Genomic DNA, 17,905 nt, shown 5'->3' with positions numbered 1-17,905 from the left:
TTAAATGCTAACATATTACACAGATTTAAGTAGAACATTTAAAAGAAAAGCTAGCTTCTGGGAAAGTAAAGTAGGTGTACTTTTCTCAATTCCTCCAGCTAGAGAAAACAGCAGATTAGCAAGCACCCCATGACTAAGGAAAAACATGGTAGTGAGTTCCCTGGGTTTCTAATATCCCAGACTCAGTGCTGAAGAGGCCAACAATCCAGAAATGCAGAACAAAAACCAAGTCTGCTTTCCCTAACCAGAGGACCTGGAGAATGCTGTCCAGAAAGGTCATAAACTGCCTATAATAAAAGCTTTAGCCCAGGCAAATGCTTCAGGTGAAATCACGCCTCTCCAGCACCATCGCTGTCCCAAATGCCAGCGAAGACCAAGAGCCTTGACTTTCTCCCTGATGACGCTGAACAAGATTCTGCTCCATATCTATCACAGTGGTGTCAAGAGAAGGCCAAGAGGGGCCCAGACTTTCCTCCATAGTTGATAATATGTCCTGCTCTCCTCCCACTGTGTTGTCAGTGGAAACCACATAAGGAGCCACAATGCTGACCTGCACCAAGCTACCTGTGACACAGCAAGAAGACTTCTTTCCCTCAGGTATCAACAAAGGCCAATGGGATACTTCCATACCCTCACTTTGCTGGAACATATCAATAAAGCTGGCCAAAGCAGAAGGTTTAAATAAAAACCAAAGCCTTAACATAAAATGAAAATTCTAATTTCCAGCTAAAAACCACTCATCATACTAAGAAATATGGAAGTCTCAGATTTAATGAGAAAAGAAAACCACTGAATCCCAACCAAAAGGACAGAGATGTTAGGCTTATCTGTCAAAGATGTTAAAAGTACTCATAAAAAAGTAGCAATTACAAATAAGCTTGACACGAAAAACATAGAATGCCTCTGCAAAGAAATAGTCTCAATCAAGATCAAAAGACACAAGGAGTCAACAAATCAAATTCTTAGAACTAAATGGAAAGATAAAGCCTGCTGAATGTACTCAATAGAAAAACCCGAGGGGACAGATGAAACTATTACTGAATACAACAGAAATTATCATATTTGAACAAGAAAGACTTTAAAAATTGAAAAGAGCCTAGGGGAATTATAAGGCTGTAACAGATGATCTAATATTAATGTCTCCTTAGTCAAAAGAGAAAAGAGAACAGCTGGAAAAGTCCTCCTAAAAAAAAAATGAGTGAAAACTTCCTATATTTGAAGACACACAAACCTAAATACAGTCATGCACTGCTTAAAGACGGGACTACTTTCTGAAAATTACGTATGCCAGTTAGGTGACTTCATCATTCTGCAAAAACAGAACCCTTACACTAACCTAAATGGTACAAGTCAACCGTCTGACTTGGCCTCCAACACGAGATGTTTAAGGCGGCTGCCAACATAATGTAGCATCTTCATTTATAATAAAAATTTTTAACTTTCTAATAATAAAAAATATGGTACGATAAAGTATATAAACGACTAATATAGTTCATTTTTACTGTCAAGTGTAGTGAATTATACTTTCATATGACTGCCAGACTTGTGTCTATTTAGCATCACCACAGAATGCACTGAGTTGCAAGGGTTATGATGTCACCAGGCAAAAGCAATTTTCCACCTCCCTCATCTATAGGACTGCCACTGCATATGTGGTATGTCCTGACCAAATGGCATGATATAGTGTCTGACTACATTCAAGAAGTCAAGTAACTGGCAAATAGAATCAACGAAAAGAAATCCTTGTCAAGAATATCAGAAAATTCTCAACACTAAGAAAAGAAAGTCTTGAAACAGTTTTTCCCTTTTAAGTGCCACTTCCTATCAGAATAACAAAAGATTTCTCAACAGAAACTATGGGGGCCAGAAAGTGGTCCAAAATTTTGCAGATACAAATAAGAAAAGCTCTGTTAATCTAGAATCCAAATCCAGAGAAAATTTCCTCCAGTAATTAAAGGGAAGTTAAGACACTCTCAGATAGAGAAAAACTAGGAAGTATGTTACCAAAGCCCTCCCTGAAGGGAGTTCTCCAAACAGAAAGTATGGGTCTGAGGATGGAGTTCAAGAGCAGACCATGTGCCCAGTATATACGAGGACCTGCACCAAAGGGTGGGGGGAGCAGGGATATAAGAGCATCTTGGAACATTAAGGAGGAACAAGGAGCGTGGTAAGCAAAATATGAATCAAAATCTGAACATATATTTGACATAGCTTGTCCCCTAAAAGTTTGCATGCTGGAAGCCTGGCCCTTGGTGTGGCAGAGGTGAGGCCAAGTGAAAGCTAACTAGGTCATCAGGGGACTACCCTTGGAAGGGATTAACATAGTTCTCCAGACCCATGTTCCCTGTCAAGACAAAGTTACTATAAAGCAAGGCCATCTCACATGCTTGGCCTCTTCTGTTTCCCTGCCACACTGTTGTATAGCCAGGGACCCCCTACCAGGATGCAGGTACTATGCTGTTTGGACTTTCCAGCCAGAAGCATGAGACAAACTTTTCTTTATTTAAAAAAAAAAAAAAATTACCCAGTCTTACATAGTTTGTTACAGCAACACAAAACACACTAAATTCTCTAAGCTTTGTTCCTCTTCAGTATCTAAATTATGTTCAGTGTTGAAACAAAATTTGTAACAGTGTCTAATGTGGTACAGAAAATATTTAAGACAACTGCAAACAGGAGAGGGTAAAGGTAAATAGACGAAACAAAAGGTCCTTTTATCCGATTCAGTTGCTGAAATGACACCAATAGACTCTAATGAAGTTATGTCATAGCCACAGTAAACTCTAAAAATACAGCTGAGTGTGGTGTTAGATATTAAATGTTACATTCCCTCTGGAAATCAATTTGGCAATTTCTTACTGACTAAACATGCAACTACCAAGCAGCCCAGCAAGAGCACGGCTGACACTTACTCCAGAGAAATGAAAACTTACATTCATGCAAAGCCTGTACATAAAAACAGCATTATTCATTAATAGCCAAAATAGCTGTAATGACCTCCAGTGGGTAATTGCTAACAAACTTTGGTACATCCAAACTGTGAAACTACTCAGCAATAAACAGAAAGGAAATATGAATACACAAAATAATCTGGATTAATCTCCAGAGAATCATGCTGAATGGAAAGAAGCCAACCCCAAAAGTTTACATTCTACAGGACTCCATTTCTGAAACATTCTTGAAATGACACCACCACAGAAATAGAGAACATACTAATGTCTCTAGCAGGTAGGGAACAGACAGGGACAGAAGAGCAGTCCTGGCTATCAAATGGCTACATGAGACCCTAGTGATGGAATTAATATCCTGATTGTGATAGTATACTATAAATTTCCAAGACATTACAATTTGCAAGACATTGGAGGAAACTTCCTAACACACTCCTATGAAGAGAGTTAAAAAAGAATTAGGATGGGGTAGGGGGGTCAGAACCTACCTTCTACTAGGCTGAATTGTGTGGCAAATTCTCTATTCTCTTTAACTCTCCTATGCTAACCTGTAAAACCCCTACAAATACTCCTCACACAGACAGAAGCCTCAATTTTGGGCAATACCTACTTATTCTTCAAGATGAGCATTTAAATATCTATCACCTCCCATAAGTTTCTCTTACTCTTGGGCTTCACCACTGCACTGGATTAATTGTCCTCCTTTTATACTGTGTACACTCTAGCACTCTGTACCATTATCTTTTAAGAAGTTTATATATCTGTCTCCCACACATGTTATAAACTTTTTAAGACCAAAAACTATTTAGTCAAGCTCATTTCTATATTCTTGGCACATAGCTCAGTGCCTGATACAAGATGCAATAAAAGATCTGGCCTAACAAATAAATGTGCACGTAAGCATAGTATGCAGTTCGCATTACAGTGGTGCCCAATTCTCTCCATGATTCTGGTCACACACTACCTTGTTCCACAATGCGCTATCCTTAGGCATGGTTTTCCTTAGGCCTTGTGCCATCTTACCCTCAATAACCAGGAAACCACGAGCAGACAGTCTAGTGGCCCACTGTGCCAACATCGGGGATGAAAGTCTGCATCGTGGAAATAAGCGCATTCTTACCTGCTGTCTCTGATGAGCTCTTCAGCTGACTCAATCAGCTTATTAAGTTTCTTCACTTGTTTATAGTGTGCAAAACACCTTTTATGATCCTGATCAAGTTTAAGGCATTCACGAACTTCACTGCTCGTATATAATTCAAAAAAGAAAAATAGTGCAAGTTAAAATAATGAATAGTTTTGCACATTACAGAAAATGTGTTTTATTGGTAACAACTAAAACATACTGCCTTAATAATTAACTATGCAGTTATATATAACACCATACCACAGATATACTAATTCAAATTGAATGACTTGTACATCCTCTATTGTACTTCTGCAAATAAAAGAGCCCTCCCATTTACTTCAGTAAGTGTAGTTAATGAAATATTACTTAAAATCAAAGTAACTTAGGGATGACAAAGTATATAAATGGAAACAGAATATAAAAGAGATTTCATCACAATTTTACTGGTTTAATGTTGATAAGTTTAAATGAGGTTATTCTTACTGCCAATGATGAAAGAGTAATCAGAATGGGCATCAGCAGAACTGACCTGAGGGACAGCTCATGGTCTCCGAGTTGGTAGTACAGTGTGCTGATTTTATAAAATGCCTCAGTATTATCATTCTTCAACTTGGACGCAGCTTTTAAGTCACTTATAGCCTTCCGAGGTTCCCCTTCTCTTATGTAACATTCAGCTCGAAGTTCCCGTAGTTCTGCATCCCAAACACAAACCTTAAGAAACAAAAGAACTAAACTTTAAGAAACAATAATTATGCACATTTTTGCATCCTACCTAATTTTATTGATATATTTATCAACACAAAACATCCTCAATGATGTGATGGCATTTGTTCTGTAAAAAGTGTTTAAATGTCTGATACAATTTAAATATGACAGTTTCTCCAAAGACATGTTCAATTCTTACTGGAGAAAGTATGTACGTATATACACACACACACACACACACATAGATACATATATATGGCCTCTTTCCTTTTGTCAATTATATATAAAATTCTAAAATTCTGAATGTAAGAAAACACAGCATTTACTATTAGAAGCCTACCCCGAGTAAAGTATATTTGAAGAGAGTATTTCACAATCAGATTTGCACTTAACAAATATAATTTCTAGTAAAAAAAAATCTGATTCTAAATTAGCAAATTATTTTATTCTACTGATAACTAAGTGAAATTCTCGCTTATACAATGTCATCTCTTTGAAATTAAATCGTTTTTCAAAAAAGGGGAAGAATTCCTTACAGACGAAAGGGAACACAAATGAGAGTGAATTCCTCCAACTTGGTGCTCAAGAAAAGCAGCTGCTCTGAGGCGAGGGTGGAAGATAAAGTCTGATATGAGTTAATTAGATATGGGTTAATTAGATATGGGTTAACTAGACCAAAGTTCAGAGCTTGGAGGGTAAGAGAGGGAAAACTGGGCCACACCAGGCTCATGCTGCCCCGCCGCCCAGCCAGACCCAGCCCCCCTGTCATTCTGGGAAGGGGCTGGGCTGACTGAGTGCAGGAGGGCACAGGGCTGCCCCTCAGGGACCACTGAGCACATTCACAAACCTCCCCACTGCACACAGAAGTCAGACAACTTCGACCCAGGACTCAAAAAAACTGAAAATAGCAGCTTTTTTGGGGTACAATTTCACTGCCACACACACATCACCCCCTTCCCAAGACCCTGTAGGCAACAGAACAGCAAGAGATAAAAGGTTCCCCCAATACAATTTTAATAGTAACAATAACAAGCTTCTTATTCCCATACTCAATGGGAGTGCAGTATGTGGAAAATTAGGTGCCCTCCTGCTTAATAAAGGACTCAAAACAACCAGGCAAGGGCCAAGTCACATGATTTCGTCCATAACATTATCAAATAAATGCCCATTTTATACACACATTTACTTCCAAGACACAATGAAACTGGGTGTCTTAGGCTATGAAAATGGGAATTAAATATGAATTGCGATTTCATTCTCAAACCATCTGTCATTAAATCCTCCTGAGGCAAAGAGATCCGATCTAAACTTACATTGCCCTCTAAAACCTCTGGAGCCTATCAATCCTACCTGCACCCTTTCCAAGAAACCTTTCATTATAAATACTTCTCTTTCCAACATTATTTTTCCTTTTGCATCAACCAACTTTCATCTTTTAACTTATTATCTTACCTCTAAAGTTGTCTTCCCCAGAAAATACAACATCAAACCAAAACAGCAAAACAAGCAATGCATAAAAATATGTGACTAGGGGATTTAGCTCAGTGGCATAAGCACCTGCCTGGCAAGCGTGAGGTCGTGAGTTCAATCCCCGGTACCAAAAAAACAAACAACAAAAAAAAGTGACTCTCACTCTCACATCCCATTCACTGAAAGTTTTAGTTGCAAATTTTTTCTACAGAAACAGAGTCACTAAAGAGCTGAAAGCTCAACTATCAATCTGATTTTGTCCCATCTAGGTATTTTGTGGTCAGAGAGCATATCAAAGTACATCAACATGTTTATAGTAAAGAGCTGTACATGTCAGGCTTGTCGGCCCCAGTATCTAAGAAACTTACCTCTAAAATCTTATCAAGGAAGCTTATTGCAGCAGTATAATCTACACTTTCAAAAGCATCAAGTGCTTGTGAACGCAAACGCTGCATTTCATCAGACTTTGTAAGCTGAGACTGGGCTTCATTTTCTTCATTTTCACTTGGATTAGATTTGAGCTATAAAAATAATGACAAATTAAATTAAGCAGAGTTTGTAATCTCAAATTCCATATCCACAAGACACACATAGATCTGACCATTCCCAACAGTGTGGAGGAGACCCCGGTGCAGAACACCCAGCTGTGCCACGCCCAAATTCCTAACACCAGAAACAGAGGTAACAGCAGTGCGCTGCTTTAATCTGCCAAAGGTGGGTCATCTGCCATACAAGTAATTTCTCAGTAGTCATGAGGTACCACAGTGGGAACTTAAGTCATTCCACAATTCTGGGGAAGAATGCTGCATTCATATTCGAACGCTTGTGTGTGTGACCTGAACTGTGTGTAAACAGAAGTGATCATGAACAGAGGCAACAGAGGCACAGGGATTACTTCAGTCTCCCTGGAGGGATTACTTCTGAAATGCCTGGCTCTCTCTTGCCTACTTTTACACAAGCTCCTCAACACTGCTCTGAATGGTATACCTACTCACCTTGCTAACACTAATGCAACCATTTAAAAAGATTAAAATTGCAAGCAGATAACCTGTTTTAGGAAAGTCCTTCTTGACTCCAGATCCCCAGATCCAAGCTAAATCTAGATGATTTTCATGTATATTTCCAGAAGACCTAATCACAGCACTTACTCTATAATATCTGTCTAATAAGGTCTCATCTTAGTGCAGAGACTAGCTTTCTCCATCCGCCATGCTGTACTACCTACATGTCTACCCAGCAAAGGACATGTACTCCACCCTCACGGAACCGCCACACCATCAAATACACTCACTGGACCAAGAGCCACTGACAGCTCCAAGATAAACTACATAGCTGCAGATCCTGCTTAGGAGTAGGGCAGCCTGTATGGACCTGAAGCAATACTTACTCAAAACAAAATCTCACTATTTTATAAAACATAACTACTGGTTACATGTAGAAATACATGAGTATGTGAAATTTTTTGTAGTATTTCTTTAGGCTAGTAAATGATCTTAAACAATAAAAACAGCTTGTTTAACTGTAGGCATACAAAATAACCAAATGACTAAGTAACACTGAATTGACAAATATCCAAAAATTAAAGTGTAAGAATTCTTTAATTAGTGAAGATAAAAATACAATCTTGACAAAACTGATCCTTTCAAATAAGACCCAGAAATCATTCATTTTTTATGGTAACAACGTATCATATGTCAGCTACCAAACCTCTATACTTCAAGTGAGAAAAAGGAAGTCCTCAGAAGACAAGAATTTTCCAAGGTCACATATACAACATGTATAAAATATAGTATTTTCTGAATAAGTAATATGGTTATTTGGAATACTTTTCCTCCCAAAAGGTAACCAATGTTACTAGTTTCCTACATACATTTCCAGAGTTATTTTACCCATCTTCAAGCAAATATGTGTTTTCTCACTTTTACACAAATAGCAGCAGCTGTTCTGCCTTGTCTAAAATACATGTTTGAAATCTGTGCCCTCATTCCACAGGGAAGTCTTCAAAAGGATGGGAGTGAACAGTTACTAATTATCACAAAGAGTAGAAAGCACACAGTGTTTAACAGTGCAAGTTGTGGAATCTAAAACCTATGAGATGTTACGGATGGAACATGAAGTATCCCCAGAGTTCTGTGTATTGAGGATACCAGCCTCTTCCACTGACTAATCTACTGATGAGCTAGCTCATGGCTAAAGGGGCTCTTAGGAGGCAGGGCCCAGCTGGAGAAAGTGGGTGAGCCAACCTGCTGCGCCACTAGTGGAAGGGTGTACCCTCTTCCCTGTCCATGTCCTCCCTCTGCTTCTGGCCACCAGGAGGTAAGCAGCTTTCCTGTGCTGTGCCCCTCCACCATGATGTTGCTGCCAGTGAATGTGGGCTAAAACCAAAATAAACCTTTTCTCCTTTAAGGACATATTATTTATATATATGGGTATGGTCAGGTATTTCGTCCCACTGAGGAAAACAGGACACTGCAGATTACTAAGCCATCCTAAGCCTCAACGTCCTCTCCTGCATACGGTGACTACCACTACACCACTCCCCAGAGAGGGAACTACGACTAAGAAACAATCCAAGCAAACCACTTAGCACCATTCCAGGCACATCCAGAATATGGCAAAAACTAATCTAAAAATCCAAAGTCCTTCTCTCCTGGTTGAAAGCATTTTTTTCTTCAAAACCATCTGTTAACTTTACAAAAGGGGAAATATTCTATCAAACAGACATAAAAATATGCAGTTAGGGTCAACCTTTGAAAAACTTTATTCCTTAGTATGTCTAGTACTATAAATCAACATCATATATATATATTTTAAAAATAGGCTGGGGATCTGACTCAGTGGCAGAAGCACCTGCCCAGCAAGCACAAGATCGTGAAGTTGATCCCCGATACTCCAAGAAAAAAAAGTTTTAAAAGTAAGAATAAAAAGAAATAAGTATAAATTAAGTACTTTACTGATGAAATAGCCACAAAAATTCTTCCATGAAATAACTGGAATTTTAAAAGCACCATTTATAAATCACTTCAAAAGAAAAAAGGCAAAGAGAAAAGTAAAAGAAATGAGAAAAGGTAAAATGGAAGCAAAGCTCTTACAAGTGTGAAGGGGAGGAAAGAAAGGAAGAGAAATGGGGGAAAAAAGAAAAAGTTATATATGTACAGGTGCAAATTCTCTAAGATGAATATGATCATTATGTATATCGAAAATGTACCAATAAAATCTGATTGAAAAAAGGGAAAGAAAAGAAACACTTAGAATAAATATAAAAAAATACACAGAACAGCTGGGCATGGTGATGCATGCCTATAATTATAGCACTTGGGAGACTGAGGCATAGAGACTGCTGCAAGTTCAAGGCCAGTCTGGGCTACAGAGCAAGTTCAATGCCAGCCTCAACTATATAGTGAAACTCTGTCACAAATTACAAACAAACAAACAAAAATACAGGAGCTGTATGCTGTGAAATACAAACTGCTTATGAAATAAATAAAAATAAAACCACCAAAATAAATAGAGAAGCATGAGTTCCTGAATTGGAAAACTCTCAGTTTTCTAAAAAGTTATAATCAACACCTAGTGCAGATTAATCTGTGCTAAAAGTTTACCTTTAACTATTGTGCTATTTCTGTAAGGCTGCTCTTTTGTAAGGATTAGGAGAACCTCTAAGCAACAGATTTAAGCATTTGCAAGAGAAAAAAAACACTTTCTCATGTTCTATCATTCTTCTACATATCCATGTTATATATACACATTTACACAGCTCTGAACAAAAGGCACGGCCAGAGAAAGGTTACTGCAGCACTAACCCCTCCACCACCCGATCACCTGCTGCCCCAGCTGTGAATTCAGAAACTGTGTTTAGCAAGCCTCTTCCCAACAGGAGCAGAGGGCAGTAAAGCATAAAATAGTAGATAATTTATTGGGACTTATAAATAGCTGCTGATTCAATACAATTAAGTCTAATGTTTTTTAATTACCTGCAGATAACTGAGTATTATGACAAGAGCCATGATAGTGTTACACATTTTAGTTTTCATAATTATTATCAGAATAAGCAGTTCAATAAACTACAAAAATCCAAACAAGAAATAACAGATTATATGCCCTTTCTATAGTACTCCAGAAACAAATTCATGTTAAACAAAAATGAAAATTTAAAGCCAAATGAGGGCAAGAATAAAGTGTTTAGCTGTTTCCCCCAGAATCCATTTTGGCATACACTCCACCCCTTTCAAAGGGACTAATCTACATACTCCCCTAACAAAGCCAAACTTTGGATGGCTGGAAAATTCCCTTTAAGAATGTTTCAAGATTCCTCAAGTCAAATGAAAGTCTCTCAAGCAATTTAAAGGACTTCAAGAATAGCTCACCTGATATTTCCAGATTCCAATTTAGGACAAAACAGAGTAAGTGAACTATATAAACTCAGGATTATATATCAATTGTGTACAATTTACCTTCCAACAATTAGTGGAATTCTTCAATGTCAGTCACCAAATATTAAATCACAAGCTCTGTTTCTTATATACAAGACAATTTTCAACCATAAAATTACTATTAAATGACTTAATAGAAAGAAAAAGATAGGTCCAATATCTTCTCTCAAGATAGCATCTTAGAGCTATCTTACAATTACAAACTGAACTTACCACTTTCTTAAAATCATCTTCTGCTTCATCAAGTTTTCCTTGTTTGAGTAATAAATGACCTCTCTGTAATCTTGCCTAGAAAAAAAGAGGGAATTGTGCTAAGTATATATTTCTAAATTTTCTTTAATGACAAGGAATAAAACTAATAAAATTAATATTTCTTTTTCCTTTAACACATAAATTACCAAATCAGTTTTGACTGCTCAATGGTTCTATCTACGCTGCCTCTGAGTGCCACCCACTGGCTGCACACCTGTTACAGCCCTCACGCAGTCCGGCCGCCTGGAGGGTCCTGAACTAAACTACATGTTTCCCCAGCCCTGAAACTTGTGCACTGGCTCCACTAATTCAGCAGGGCATCCACACCAAAAAGCCACTGATTGGCTGAGCTATTTTCTCTTCATTCTTCCAGCTTGTTGACCTCTTAATTTATATCACCTTAATGTCTTACCCTGCCAGTCATCCTTCACACAGATTTATCTTCCTAAACCACAAAGCCAACCTCTGAAAAATCAGCTAGCATACTATCTCATCCTCTCTCACAAAAACTGCTAATTCTAGAGGCTTTGTCAGCTTTGATTTGCTTGGTTTGGTTTAGTTCTGTGAGTTCACTGTGTTGCTCAGGTGGCCTCTAATTTCAAACTCATACAGTCTTCTCCTTCAGCCTCCCAAGGGCTGGGACTACAGTTACATACCGTAATGCCCATGAATTCCAGGTACCTGGAATCCTCTTGTTCCCTGTCCACTGCATCACAGTAGCTTTGACGTATTACAGCTCGGTGAAACATGCAGACCCTCAGTTAAGCAATAAATTACCTCTTCCAAGCTTCCTTTTAAACAAAGCTTAAGTAAACTTACTGCAGTGAAATCCATCTTCAATTCAATCACTTTAGTTAAATCAGGAAGTGCTGCTTTGGATTTGCCCATAGCTAAAAAGACAGTAGCTCTCCGATAGTATGCAATATAGTTTTCAGGGTCACCATCTGAAAATTGAAGTAATACATATTAGCCCTCTAACTGATTCAAAAAATCCAAAACACCTGGTGAGTTTTAGTATCCAGAATTCTATTAAGAAAAGAATTTCTTCACCAAAAAGGAGTCATGAAAGCAATGGGGATGGCACTGGATTCAATCACCAATGCCAAAATATATATAAATATGTTTCATATATTTTTACATATACTTCACACACACAAAGTACGTTGCTCAGCAAGAACATTAATTACATTCAACTAATAATTAATAATTTTTTCCTTGCAGTCAGAACTTTCACAATGAGTGATATATATCCCCTGCTCATTTTATTTATTTTTTGAGATAGTTTCACTAACTGGCTAAGGTGCCCAGGGTGGGCTTATCCCTTCCATCCTCCTGCCTCAACCTCCCGGGATGCTGGGAGGTGTCGCGACCCTCACCTGTGAAGGTGTGTGTCACCATACTCAAGTCAACTCATAATTTTTGTTAAGTATGTAATTTAGTCCTTGTCTTTCCTGAGATTTTCTTAAGTGAAATATAGATTAAGAAAGTGGATTCTCAGCCAGCTACAGTAAGCTACACCCGGAATTCCTGTTACCCACTCTCAAAGTTAAGAGAGAGAAAGAATGAAAGGGCTAGTGATATAGCTCAAGTCTCTAGGTTCAAATCACCAGCACCACAAAAAAAAAAAAAAGGTGGCCTGCATTTATTCATAAGATTTTAGAAAATTATCAACTCTGACCACTGGTGCAATCTCTGATTCCCACAAATGTTACCTAAAGTGGCAGTGAAGTAATAAAGATACATACTACAGGGACAACAAAATCCAACAAGGAGACTAGAGACAGGGGGTAGAGAAGTTAACATTAAAAGAAGGAAAGCACATGCCTGTAATCTCAGCACTCAGGAAGGCTGGGGCAAGAAAACTGCAATGAGTTAGAGGCCAGCCTGGGTTACACAGTGAGTTGAAGGCCAGCCTAAACTACATAACAGGACCCTGCCTCAAATTTTAAAAAGAAAGAAAATAACAAATGGCCTCAAACAGTCAGATCATTTTCTCACATGAAATCAGTACTGACGTTTGCAAAATTTGGCAGTTTATTTGAACTCAGTGTGAAGTTCTTTTAAAAAGAATGCTTATTAGTAGCTTATTATGAACAATCTGTTTTATGTAAACTAAAATGGTAACAGTTCTCAAACTACACCAGCCTTCCTCAGAAGTTATGCCACATAACCCCACTGAGAATCACTACTTGCTAAATCATGAAAATGACACTGGTGTTCAACTCTGGAATGCACTAGAAGTATTTCATTTTGAACCCTCCTTTCATCGAATTTTACAAGTAAGTTACCATGACACAGCTTTACTGTTTACATTTTTCGGAAAGTAATATTTTGCTGGTTATTCTGGGAAGAAACATCTTAAAAAGTCTTATATTGCAGTGGTGAACTGAAAGTAGTTATTGTGAAGTACTTTAACATTGTGTCAACATCCTTAAGTAGGAATATTTTGTCTTAAGACATGTCTTTTTTTAGACAGCAAATGAGAAACAATTTAAATCACCAAGTTGCAACAATGAAGACAAACAAAGTACAGACTTAGTAATGATCTGGTCTTATAGTAAATGGCCCTTAGCAAAAAACAACTTGTACAAATTGTTAAGCCAACTACTACCTCTCAAGATGAGTTAATCATTCAAGTGCAAACTTCCAAAGGGAAACTCCATTGTTAAGAAAACTCTATGAATACATCAAATGTATTTATAGAAAAGTCTTAGCAGAGATTAAAAAAAAACTAGATTTCTTTACATGTGTCAAAAAAATCTTTATAGTCATTATTCCTACCTAATCTTCACAAAAAATTCCTTAAAGTGGCACAGTAAACACCACTAAGAATCTATAGGCAACTTATTTTCTTACATAACAAGTACAGTATTATCAATGAAAAAGACAAAATGAAAATCTATTTTTCTTATTACTCCAGAAAGCTAGTTAATAATCCACAAAAATCTCCTCAACCCCACCCTTTTTCTAAAATTAATCTATTTTTTTTCTTACATTTTTTTTTCAATTAAGGGAAAACTAAATTTAAAAATAGCGGGATATATTATAGTAACTTTTTTGTTTTCCTATTAACCTGATATGATCCCCAGTATTGCTCTCCCCATTTTTTTCTGTCAGATTTTACTATATTCTATTTTGTTTGATAGTATCAAGTTTGAGGGTATAGGCAATCACTTTGAAGGCAATAAGATTCATAAGATGCCCATTATGGTTTGATTATTATCTTCTTTTGAAATCCTGTAAGGTCTCCAGTGTAGGTTTTATTGGTCTTGTTCTGTACTGTTTTGATCAATTCCATTACACCTGACGATACAGGCAACTTTTTAAAAAAATAGCAAGAGGCACAATGGTAATCATTTTAGATCACCTGATATTCTATTTTTACATCATGTACTATGTCCATCCTTTTGCTCTAACCGACTCTGTTTTATTTAGCCACGTTAGGTGTTATTCTCTCCAAAAAAATAATAAGAATTGTGGGAATAAAAAAAACCCAAAAAGTGTAACTGTTATTAAAAAGAGAGGAAAGGAAGGTGGTCTAAGGGATATAACTGCATGCATGTTTGAGTGTGTAGGATAGAAATCCATATTACTGAACTTTTGTTGGATCATTGATTGGCACTGTCTGCAATCTCATTGTATGAAATGTTCACTTTACATGCTTTAATTTTATAATTTGGACAACTATTTCAAAGATGACAATATTTAACCTATTAACTAATGATATCTTACTGTATTTTTTCCTTGAAATTCTGTATTATTTGTACCCTTTTACTGTTTGTTTTTTTAAATTTTATTTTTTTCCTCTTTTTATTATTTAAATAAATAATTTTAAAAATCCACAAAAATCTGACTTTAAAAAGAAGCATAAAGAAAAATACTGCCAAATTAAAATGTACCTTTTTTTGTTCTCATAGAAACTTTTAACAATAAGATGATAATTCTCCTGAGAGCACTATCTTCTTGACCTGTCAAGTTGTTGACTGGACATTGTCAACCATCTCAAATCAAAATGAAATATATGAGTAAATTAAAACACAACTTTGAAGAAAATCAATATTGAAAAATCTCTATAAAAGTTTATATAGTGACTTGTAAGAAAACTCCTTAAGAGTTTTCTAAATATCTACCATGGTTAGTTATTTCATCTCACTTTTCAGTCCTGTTTTGTTTTGTTTTATTCTGTTTTTGAGACAGGGCTTTACTATACAGTTCAGGTTGGCCTTGAACTCATTTTTTAGCCCAGACTGGCCTCAAACTTACAGCAATCCTCCTGGCTCAGCCTCCCAAGTGCTGAAATGACAGGCATGTACCACCACACCCAGCAGTCCTGACACATTAAAAGCTATTATGATATCTGATACTACACACACATAAATAAGCTAAAAGAAGGAACAGCATAAAAGGCAGCTGGAACATGACCAATACTAAAGAGGCAGTGACTCACAGGATCTTTTAAGGACATCAATGCAATTACTATATGTTGACCCAAGTTATCAATAACATCAAACTGCACTCAGTGAAATCCACTTAAGAAGGTAGAAAACTGTGGGCCGGCAATATAGTTTAGTGGTGCATCACCCAGCTGGCAAACGTGAGGTCCTGAGTTCAATTATCAGTACAAAAAAAAAAAAAAAGGAGGAGAAGGAAGAGGTAGAAAACTACATAATACACTGAGAAGTTTTGTCAAAATCATGACTTTGTCTTAGCAAATATTATAGGAAGCCTTGGTTACCTCTTATGTCAAGTATATATGCATTAAAAAATTGCACTTTATTATTACAGTATTTAACATGAAATTATGCTTATTTAAAATGTTACTTTAAAAAACAACCATGATGTAGTATTCAGAAAACACCCCTTTAGTGTCTGGTTATGATACTAACCTACTGCAGCATGAAACTGAGATAAAGCGTCAGCTAGCTGTCCAGCTGCAAGTAATTTCTTGCCCAATTCAAGATGTTTCTCAACGTCTGCATTTATTCCACATTCAGCACCTAAAAACAGTTTAAAAAATCATTTAGCTCTCCATGAACCGTGATTTCATTCTAAAAAACATCAAGTTAAGATAGTTATCTGGCTTAATCATCTCTGTAAGTGGAAAAGGTCACAGAAGCTGAAAAGAAAGTAACAAACACAAACAGTAATACAGTGTAAAAGCCGCAAAATATACCAACCTAACCAGTCAAAATAATAAACCATTCCAAAATTGCCTAACACAGTAGCAGTAGAAATACTTTGAACAGTAAAATTAGAATTGCTTTGTTAAACTCTTAGTAAACATTATATTGTTTGCTATAATATTTAGTATTTACTGAACACCTACAATGTGCTAGGAACTGTTCTAGGTATTTGGGATAAGAGTTAAAAACAAACCTGCTTCTTGTCCCTTGCAAGTACCTGATATGATGACAAGTGGGACAGATGTAGTAAGTAAATTCCGCAGTACCTCAGGTGACAAGTACTGTGGACAGAGCTGTGGACTGTGAGGGTGAGGCCGAGAGGGAGGTCACGGTAAACAAAGCAGTCACGCACAGGCCCTCCTAAGAAGCGGACATCTCAGCAAGACTACAGTGAGGGACTCACTTGGAGGCAGCTAGGAAAAAAGCTTCCCTAGGCAAAGGACCGGCTAGTGCAAGGGCCTTAAATCCGGAGTGTGCAGATATATTCCAGGACCAGCAAGGAAGCCTGGATCACCACAGCAGAACCAGCAGACCACAGTGAGTGGTATGAAGCCAAAGAAGTAAAAGGGCCTGATTATGAAGAGCTTTCATTTGACTCAGTGAAAAAGGAAGCTACTGACCCATTCAGAGTAGAATAACATGCTATGACTTGCCAATTATCAATGATACGACTCCAACCCTGAATTCTTCCTTTGACATCCATAAAGCAATCATGGAGCAGCATTTTAAGCATGTTACGATTTGTCAGTAAAGGGCACAGAGAGAAGTGCAGGAAGGAAAGCGACCTCCTGGTTCTGTTTGAGGCATTTTATCTTTGCCTGGCTCCTACTCTACGGTGTGTATCTTGGGACACCCAATGGTGCTGTGCCCTAGGAATATGTCCCTCAGCCACCCAGCACCTCCTCCCAACAAAGGCATAATCCACAGCAGTGCCTGACTACCCCATACACAAGCCAGCCAACCTTCTCAGCCATGCCAGATGGCTGTTTCCTGGCTGTCCAGCTGCTGTAGACCAGGCTCTGGGCCCAGGAACGCAGTAAACTTCTCTACCATGAGCAACTTCAGGCTGCAATTGTACTTTATCCAGCCTGAATGGGGGTTTGAACCCCTTGTATCAGGAACCCTCTTTTAAACTGGCCCTTTTTGGGGACTTTCAGCCCTATATTCTTTGGCATTCTGTTCACATCTTTAGCTACTCTCCCAACATAGCTTAAGAAGTCTATTAAACTCTCTTTTTTGGATAGGTATACATGTAGAGATTCACGAAGTCTCGTAAACTTCTAAACAGTTTACGAGAATAGATTATATAACGCACAATGTAATGAACAGATATTCTGAAGAAAAAGAGACACTAAGATAACCAGTGCTAATTCTATAGCGTCATGATATAAAGTCTAGCAATACTATTATTCTCTGTCCAGAGTGATAGTTGGTTTTCTTTTAATTTCAACATATGTAAAGATATGGACCGCTATTTTGAAGAGAACGAGAGGCACTATGGCAGCCACTATTGACTTCCCTCATCTTGAAGAACTAAAATGCCTTCACCACCCTGTTCTGATCAGTTTAGTACTATTTTGTTCATTATGAATTCACTGTGTGTGAAGATGTGGACAACTATTTGGAAGAAAATAAGAGACAATATGATAGACAGTGAAGATCTCTGGCGGTCTTGCTTTGAAATCTATGTTTCTTAAATTGTTTTCTTATGATCTGTTTTGTTATGTTTAATTTTATCCTCTTTAAAATAAACTCTCCTTTTAAATCACTGTGTGCTTTGCCTCCTCA

The 17,905-nt window shown here is 37.4% G+C and overlaps 1 protein-coding gene across 1 annotated transcript in view; it reads right to left on the bottom strand.

Moving 5' to 3' along the window:
- Positions 1-17,905, bottom strand: part of Dnajc3 (DnaJ heat shock protein family (Hsp40) member C3) — a 49,795-nt gene that overhangs the window by 18,730 nt on the left and 13,160 nt on the right. Inside the window, exons 2-7 of the mRNA XM_003477608.5 lie at positions 15,821-15,931; positions 11,754-11,878; positions 10,896-10,970; positions 6,618-6,770; positions 4,604-4,785; positions 4,069-4,188 (exon numbers count right to left, since the gene is read on the bottom strand). Of these exons, the coding sequence (XP_003477656.2) occupies positions 4,069-4,188; positions 4,604-4,785; positions 6,618-6,770; positions 10,896-10,970; positions 11,754-11,878; positions 15,821-15,931 (766 nt within the window). The remainder of the gene's footprint in view (positions 1-4,068; positions 4,189-4,603; positions 4,786-6,617; positions 6,771-10,895; positions 10,971-11,753; positions 11,879-15,820; positions 15,932-17,905) is intronic.

This window comes from Cavia porcellus, unplaced genomic scaffold, assembly GCF_034190915.1.
Source record: "Cavia porcellus strain 051 isolate PalLab524CR breed Dunkin Hartley unplaced genomic scaffold, mCavPor4.1 scaffold_4, whole genome shotgun sequence".
Classification (NCBI taxonomy): domain Eukaryota; kingdom Metazoa; phylum Chordata; class Mammalia; order Rodentia; family Caviidae; genus Cavia; species Cavia porcellus.
The sequence above is the reverse complement of the archived record's forward strand: the minus strand, read 5'-3'. Positions and strand labels throughout refer to the sequence as shown.